Genomic DNA, 9,213 nt, shown 5'->3' on the forward strand with positions numbered 1-9,213 from the left:
TGTTTAAAAATACTTTGTTCACAAATCTTTTTTGGAAGAAGAGAAGCAGCAACCCAAAGTTATAGGCGTTAAAAATTGCGTTGTTAAAACAAAGCTTCAGTAGATTTGTTTCAATTTATAATTAATGTACCCAGTTTCTTGTGTTAAACTGTTGAAAGAAGTTATTTATGACAAGATAAAATCATTGATTACTTAGACATAGCTGTAACAAAAGTATCTCTATATAATGTTTATTTGTAAAAGAATTCGTCTCTTGTTAATATACCGTTATGTGTAACTCGCTAAGCAACACTTGGAGGCAGTTTGTCATTGGCAAGTGTCACTCTAGCTCAACACACGATAACCGCATTGAGAAAAATGGATCGCTTTAAACTAAACAAAGTGCATTGTTTAGAAGTGTGCGAGCGTTTTGGAGGACCATTGGTTTAGTAGGGGATTGGCGGGGCGGCGAGGCGGCGGGGGAGGCGGTGCGGCGTCTACAAACAAAGCCATGTGTAATTTTTAATCCCAACAAGAGAGATGTTCATTTTTCACAAGTCTTGCAGCTCCATCGCCCCGGCGTGAGGAAACACGACTGTATCACGGGGGCATAAGACATGCGGGTAGACTTGGCTTGCTCAAGGCTTGCATTTGTCTGCGGGTTGTGTGTAGAGGCTTTTATGTCGTCTGTTATGACATTGTTTCAGTTCGTTTTCTCGCCGTTTTCCCATTAATTGTAACTGCAGTACACACTTCATGTTCTCGTGCGGTGACATGTTAAAATATTTTATTTACTTTGCCTGTTGTTTTATGATTTGAGAACGAACTATGAACTGTTTGAAGGAAGAGCTTCTCTTGTATCTCTATAACTACATATTGTATCAATCTCTTTGTTAGCAATACACGTCCAATTACGTACGTAAAATATTGTCATTCGTGTTCCTGTTGTTTATAGTAATTATGATTATTTAATCAATTAATTACCTCACTATTAAATGTCGAATAAAATTTAGTCAAGGGAACTCTTGATAAGTCAAAAAAATCAAAAACCTGTGACTTATATAATTCGTCTAATTAAATAAAAAAAGATAAATGTATTACTTCTGTTTGTCAAAAAGTAAAAAATGAATTAATTTTAATGAAATAAAATAATTACAACACGTCATGTATGTAATGGATTATGACATACAATCTAATTAAGTAAGGCAAACATGCTTTGCCGCGGGCGGGACGCAGCGCTGAATACAGCCTAAAGTTTCCCTAGAAGGCTGCGCGCGGCGGGGCGGCGGGGCGGCGGGGCGAGGGGTACAGGCGTTGGTGCGAGGAGAGGGGGGCGGAAGGCAGCGGGCGGGCCCGGCAAGATGGCGGCGCATTGTCTAAGCCTTGATTAACGGAGATTTAAAGGGCTGCCTGCGCGTACATATTAATTATGTACTGAGGTCCGCGTGCGGCAAGCGGCTCTTTTTTCACCTCCGCGTACATACGACGCGCGGCTTGCATCGCCCGCCCTACCCTGTCTGCCCTCCAGCCTGCAGGCTTGCCCGCCACGGCCCGCACTATGTACATACAACCTGCGGCCTTCGGGTGGGGTGCAGCGCGACTGGCAGTGAATCAATTTTTCTGTTATTTACTATACTCAAGTTGGCAAATGAGTAAGCGGTTACCTGTATTTGAAGTGACCAGCAGTGCAATAAAAAAATTCAAGGAGTAACCAAAATTATTTTTTTGTGTTACTTAACCGTAAATTTCACAGTATGAAATTAATGAAAGTTACGTTTTTGGTGTCATATCAATGCTCATTGACTACCTACTATATTATAATACAAATACTGCAAGTATTGGTATTCGCTTTTGTACTTTTTTCACAAAAATTCTGAAGATTATTTTTTACTCTGAAATTTAATTTAAAAAATAATTCCGATGGCCGAATATAAAAATAATGTTTGATATGTCTGTCTGACACATACTTGATATTTTCTTATAAACCACATTTTAAAAATGATGTACGTAGCGCCGTTTAAACATTTGAGTAGCAGTCTGAACGCATGTCCGTAGTTTTTACAATACTATAATAATGGCAGTACTAGATACTCGCTAGATCATATATATACATGATTTTGTTTGGTGTAAAATATGAGAAAACTTTCGTACTTTAGTAGCAATTGCATTTTTATATAGATGTACTTCTTATTTATACAGTAGTATTTTAAAGTTTATTTTAATATTTAAATAATTTTGCAAATTCAACATAATATTGGCAATTTGAAGATAAAAAGTAAAAGGCATCGATTTAAATCACGTGTATAAGTTTTAAACAAAGATTTACATTTCTTAAAATGTAATCGTAAATCGAAAATCAAGCCTCAAAAACTAAATTGAATTTGTTTCGTCTTGCATGAGAAGGTGGTTATATTTATTGAATTTATTATTCTGTTTTGAAATTATAGTTATTCCGCTTAGCAATACCGTTATTTAGGTTTCTAAATTAAAATACATATTATAACAAAACCAGAACTTCATTTTCATGGCATCTTATAAGGTGCTACTCTCGTGTGGTGACAATGGCAGAAGTCAGCGTTAGTTAGACGAGGAGCTGTGACGCACCACACACGATCACACCTGTGTGCACCACCGCGCTCTCCTCTCTCATCTCATCGCCACTACATTAAGTTCTTTAATTCTGCAATAAAGTGCTTCCTTTTAGACGTTTGACACTCGAGCGTGGAGTGTCCCGGCGGCGCCTGGCAACACGCGCCACCGCCGGCCACATCAAAGCCACACCAAATGGAATGTAATGCACCACGAGGGCATCTTACTGAATTATCTGCCTATTACGCACTCGCTTTGTGCTCGGCGCTTTCATCTCGCGAGTGACGCCGAGTGACGTAGCGCGGCATTGTCGCCAGCCAGAAATTACCGTATGGGAGAGCGCAGCGCCCACTACCAGCCTCTGCCGCGCAGACAAAGCCCACAGCAATTAATACGACTTGATGACACTCGCATACATTGATGAGCAAAGTGACTCTTTGTTGACGCATTCGGCGGTCGCGGAAAAGGAATCGCCAAAGAGCATACTAGTTCCCTTTGTCTTTTGTCCACTTCCGCGAGATATACTGTGGTTATTGTGTCTAACATCGTCGTAGTTTTGTAGCGAGAGAATAATGGAACTGAAGATTCTTAATGCTTAATATGAAAGAATCAATGTTTCAAATGTGAATAAAGTTGCTCCAAAGATAAGGGTAGCAATACCAAACTTCTAGCGCACTTAGTAATACTTGATATGCTGACTTATTCTAACTCGTATTAAACGACAAAATCAATGAAGAAAATTGTACACGTTAGCGCGGTGTAAAACTTTAGCTAACTCCAACACTGAATGCGTCATTCCAATGATGTCGATGATACGGAGAACATATTATTTTACCTGCTTACGGTTTTACAACTTAAATGAGGAAACTTACGTTTATTCAGTGAAAGGGTAACCTTTTATATCTTATATTAATTAATCAAATGTAACATATACACCCCCCCCTCCGGTCAGTAAATCAACGCCCCCCTTACAGCCCGCTAATGTATAAAGTTAGGCGAGTGCGGTGTCCAGACAAATCTGCACATTAGATCCTGGGCTGATGACCCCTCACCCCCCGCGATCCCACACCGCACAGACGTCGTTTGTTATCCTGCGTACATGCAGGCAATCACCACTAATTTCACTGTAATAAATTTACAATTAAGTTAGGATCATTTGGTTTTCTAATTTCTTACATAATACAATATTCACATTCCTTATTTAGATGTTGTGATGTACGTGTCAATCCCGCGTCACAGAGCAGTCGCTGTGATTAGGCATGCAGTGCGCACAGCGCGAGGACTATAAAAATCTCGTAAAAATACAACTCGAAGGGATATTAAAGTTCTCCCTCCCCCTCCCCCTCACCCCACACCCCACACCCGCCCTCTGTCTGCATAAAATATGACATGAAAAACAAAATTTGTACTGATATTAATATAGTATATAACTTTGTTACAAAATTTTCTTGAATGTCATTGACGTATAGACTAGATAGAGATGATCGTTGACTATTTTGTTAAATTAAAATAAGAAACAATAAGTCCAGAAACTTGTCAAATCTTAATATTATTTAGACAATAATACGCGTATAAAGAAAGATAACTAAATTACTGACTACGCTTCGGTTTTCGCCACTTTTGTATATTTGCTTTATTTAGGCAGTTATTTTAGGTTCTTAATTTGTCATAATTTGGAGTCTTAAATACGTTTACATTTGAATTGTTGAAAACATTACGAAACCAAAATCTACAATAATGACACGTCATCCCTGGATGATAATATATTTTATGCAGATATTTTAGTTTCAGAAACCAACTCTGTTTTAATTGATATTTTGAATAGTTTTCTGCAATTCCGTATTTAAGACATTATGTATTATTAATTGTGACGCGAGCGCGACGCACACAAGTGTCGATGCTTGTGCCGGCAATGCACTCCCTGCTCACAACACTCTATTCCGATCCACCGACGACAATAAATTACAACTCCTTCGGTTACTTTCTCGCCGATGACAACATCTTCATTATGCAACTCCTCCACCACACGATAAGGATCTCTCCTTACTTTTCCTTACTACACTTACATCTACTGTTCGTCAGAATATTCTTTTATTTGAAGGTTCGAGCGCACGTCAATGTTAAATAATGTCCATTTATAATTTAAGTGTTATGTATGAGGCAACAATAAATACATAATAATGGACTAGTCGTTTAAACTTATTTAATATTTTTCGTTTGTTTTCGGACAAAAACTGTATGTTCTGTAGTATATAGTATATATATAATATAAATATGAAAGTTTACATGGATAGATGATTTTGTAAAAGATGTCTCCGGTTAGCCTCAACGGATATACATAAAACACAGTCTGGAAGAACACATAGGCTACTTATAATTTTTTATTGCGTGCAGTCGGAGTCTTGGATGACAAGTAATGTTTTAATAAAAGTATATATGGTTATTGTCAAGCCTACATATATTCCATGTGCCAAGATATCGCGGCGGAATCAAGTTTATAAATAATGAAGTAACGTTGAGTATGGTGTGGTGGTGCGCGATGTGACGCGGTTGGACGCTGCAGTCGCACACACTACACGATTTATTGGTGTCAGGGGACGAGAGCTAAATCAACTACCTTTATGTACCACTACAATATTAATGACTTATGCCATAGAAGTCGAGGAAAAACAAGCAACAGATATCTCTACTATTTACTTATACTTATTCGTAACAACTGGACTTTAGTAACTTTGTTACGCGTTGTTAACTATATGTAAATAAAATCTTGCCGTGAAAATCGGAAAGCGAGATGATATATGAGACCGACCTCCTGGCCATGGCCTTCGGCATCTTTTTAAGATTCATGTGATCATTACTGACGTAACAACGTTCTACGAGGTATAAGTTTCTTCCAATACACAAATTTTCATCCCAATAATGATATTTATGCCCCTCCTTAGCAATTTTGTCACTGAATGCATTCTACAGTTATGTCTTTGTAATTTCGTTTATGTTTTGTTTGTGTTGTGTCCAGGCATGCACCGCAAATCGCTGGAGGCGGCGCAGCACCTAAAGGAGTCGGGGTCGGAGCGCGAGGGCTCCGAGGCGGAGGGCGAGCGCCCGCTGTCTGCTTCGCCGCACCGCCCCGACCGCGCAGACCGCCCCGACCTACAAGACCACCAGGTAACAATACCAACACGTCAATTACGTAAAACAGTATAATTTATTACAGTTAATCCTTCCAACTCTGAAGAACTATTTTAACGAGCGTTTTCTTGGACATTTCCAGGCGCAAAGCTCTCCGGGCGGCAGCAGCACGACCGCGTCGTCTTCGGCCAAGGGGCGCGCATCCCCCGAGCCGGGCCGGGAGCCCTACGAGGACCACGAGGCATTCCGCAATAACAGCATCGCCTGCTTGCGCGCTAAGGCGCAGGAACACCAGGCGCGGCTGCTCTCCAACAATCTCCTGCTGCAGGTCAGCTTACGTCCACATATTAATGCACATCTATCAAACATTCGCAACCTTATTGTAACACCTATATTTAATTCATATTGTTGCAATGGAAATATGCAAGGCATGCGTGTAGTTGCATGACACGACTAGTCTCCATCCCTTTGAGGTTGATATATATTATGTAAATTGTACATTTATGTTAAAAGTGTACATGTGTATTTAAAGACCGTGTACTTTTGCATATGTTTGAAAAAAATTCCTATTATTATGGAACACTTACCTAAATGAATCCGTACAATCTTTCGACCTCATCGCCGCTTAACATGTGGTGTCACGGTCAAGTTCTGCGTCCCCATGTCCTCTCGTGGGCTATCACCAGACCCACCGTTCCATCTTTCAGTTCAAGGTCCTGGAGCAGCACAGCCGGCGGCTTCACGAGGACTGGCGGCTCCAGGTACACTCTTACTGACTGACGACTGTTGTGTAACACGGAGGTTGTGGTGTCGCGCTTACAACGCTTTCTTTGTATCGGGATTAAACGATTCTCCTCCTCAATAATATATTCTGAAGTATGGGCAGTTATGTGTAAATTATTTTATAAAATGTTATTAACTCTGGGCAGTGTTAACAATGTTGTTTCCTCGAGCTTTATCTTAGATATAGTCGCTGTAAAATTATATTATTTACCCACCGTCTTGGTATTATTATATGTTGACTAACAATCCTTTACTTAAATTGAAATTGCGGTTGAAATATGATCATACATCATATAACGTCTGATTACAAATCATTGTTGCTAAAAGGTGTCATCGAGAGCTGTGCATTTCACTACTTATGAGCCAGTTTTTGACGTGAGTATTTCCTATTCAGGTGCGAGGCTTGCAGCGAGCGGGCGCGGCTGCCATGGCGGGTGCGGGTGCCGGGGCTATGAGTGTTGCGATGGGGGGCACGCTGGGGGGTGCGTGCGCGGGCGCCGGCAGCGAGGACGAGGGTCCGCTGGACATCGACGTGGGCACGGAGCCGCCTCCTCCCGCGCGCCTCTATTGACCGCCCGCCGCGCACCCCGCACACCCCTCACACACCATGCCGCACTAAAGCGGGAACTAGAAACGACATCATTATTCGTTATCGTTGGCAACATCGACGTCATCATTTCGGGGTGGCAGGAATGCAAACGTTGTGTTGTCCGTACAATCTAGTACTTTCTATTTCATTGATAAACTTCCTTTCGATAAAACGTGATCTGAATGTACTTATTCTCTATTTGTACTTAAAGCTGTTGGTTCGGAAGACAACAAGAAGTCAAACTTCTATTACTTCGGTGTGCAGGTTTATTTGTGCGTGCGTTAAGTAGCGGTTAATAAAGTGATTAATTAAATAGCAATATCTTGTTATCTAAAAGATTTGCTGTAAACGAACTTATAATAAAGTGTAAATCTATATATTTCATAAAACTGAAGAGAAAATGTTTGTGTCGCCTAATTTATAAGTATGTTAGTGTACGCGGCGGCCGCAGCGCAGCGCCGCCGCGTGCATTTCACTCGTCGTGCAATACGTTTAGTTAAGTATTTATGCGTTTAGGCAGTTGTGTCAGAGATGTACAAAGTTCAGTCGCACCTAGCTACAGTGCGCCACAGAGTAAACAACCTGCCGTTATATCTATTGCTATGTTCACACTATGACAGTTCGCTTGCATGCTTGCGGCGTGCATGAAGTCGCTACCAGACTAAAATTATTCGCGGCCTAATTTTACTAAATCATTTTAGTAATTTACGGCTATTATTGTTCTACAATTAATATATAGTACCTATATGTAAATCACTTATATTGCTTTTTGACATGTTAGAAGATCCTGATTCATAGCATCTGATTACCGATTGTCGCGCGTTGTAGCGTTGTTTACTTTGTGGCCTCGTTGACTAGCTGTAAGTCTACGTCACTATTGACTTGTAAATGTAACTAGTGTAGTGAAATCGGTACTAAATATGTAGTATTGTATAAGCATGGTTTTGGCAATCAAAGAAATTGTCATCTTGTCTCGTCTTGTAAATTATCCGGTGGCTGTCGACGAATTGAACAATTTGTACATTTTTATGTAAAATTCTAATATTAGGTGCAATGTGACTATTCTAATAAGGCAGTAGTGAAAATAGCAAATTAAGCAATTAATTTAACTACAACAAAAATGCAGCTTCTGTTTGTTTGCCACTAAGGGATAGACGATACAATTTTTAGCTTCAAATAAAAACATTTTGAATTAAAAAAACAAAAGTGTTGCAGAGAAGTAGTCCTAAAATTATTGCAGGCAAAGTTATTAATACGTACAGTCAGCGTCATATAGATCGTAACAGACAAGATATGCAAATATATAGGTACATCAAAAGTAATCAATTATATCGGTACAACAAAAGTACTCAAAATAATAGATACATTCACCCTGCTCAAATACATCGGTACATACACAGCGTCAAATATATGAGTACATGCAAGATGCTCATAAATATCGTAACAGCCATAGCGTCATAAGTAACGAAGCAGTCAAGGTGCGCAAAAATATCGGTACATTTGACAAAATTGAACTCTATCTCTATATACTTGTGATACAATTTGGAATAAACTACTTCTGTTACATTCATTTGACACTTTGCATCAAACCATTTTTCAAAATTTACTAAAAGTGTTCGACGCGGATGACAGATATTAGGTAGATAAAACCAACATCAAATTTAAGTTTGTCATCATATATGCTAGTTTGGTCTCGTGGCCTTACCGTTCGCCGCCGTTGGTACGTAAGGTCGGCAGTTCAAATCCCAAGCCACTATTTTTTTTTTATATTTAAACTTTTTAATTTTAATATCGAAGCACATGTAAATAAACTCTATCACCGTAGTTATTAGGTACTTTTTGATATTGCCTTGGACTAATGAGTTAAAGTACTTTTCTATTTCAAACAAAAATGAAGGAGATAAAGCGATGCTATTGGCATGTAATTTGTTTATTACTCATGTTTGTTAAACTTGTATCGGTAAAAATAACACTTTTACTTTTACCTTTTACTGATACTGATTATATTTAAGAAACAAAGAAAAAAAACTGAATGTCAATATCCAAACTACATCAAATTTTTGGTCGATTGCAATAAACATTCCAGTGTGCGTGGGCGCGCACACATATGTAGATAACACTTGTACGTATAGTTTCCGCGCGTA

The 9,213-nt window shown here is 39.4% G+C and overlaps 1 protein-coding gene across 2 annotated transcripts in view; it reads left to right on the forward strand.

The window, feature by feature from the left end:
- LOC106121635 (visual system homeobox 2) overlaps positions 1 to 8,323 on the forward strand; it is a 70,579-nt gene extending 62,256 nt beyond the window's left edge. The window contains exons 7-10 of one of the 2 annotated variants that reach the window (XM_013317354.1): positions 5,585 to 5,733; positions 5,840 to 6,025; positions 6,405 to 6,458; positions 6,875 to 8,323. In XM_013317354.1, the coding sequence (XP_013172808.1) occupies positions 5,585 to 5,733; positions 5,840 to 6,025; positions 6,405 to 6,458; positions 6,875 to 7,051 (566 nt within the window). In that variant the 3' untranslated portion in view covers positions 7,052 to 8,323. The remainder of the gene's footprint in view (positions 1 to 5,584; positions 5,734 to 5,839; positions 6,026 to 6,404; positions 6,459 to 6,874) is intronic. The other variant, XM_013317355.1, reaches the window with a different exon arrangement.
- The last annotated feature ends 890 nt before the right edge of the window (positions 8,324 to 9,213 follow it).

The sequence above is a fragment of the Papilio xuthus genome, unplaced genomic scaffold (assembly GCF_000836235.2).
Source record: "Papilio xuthus unplaced genomic scaffold, Pxut_1.1 DF826938.1, whole genome shotgun sequence".
NCBI classification, from domain to species: domain Eukaryota; kingdom Metazoa; phylum Arthropoda; class Insecta; order Lepidoptera; family Papilionidae; genus Papilio; species Papilio xuthus.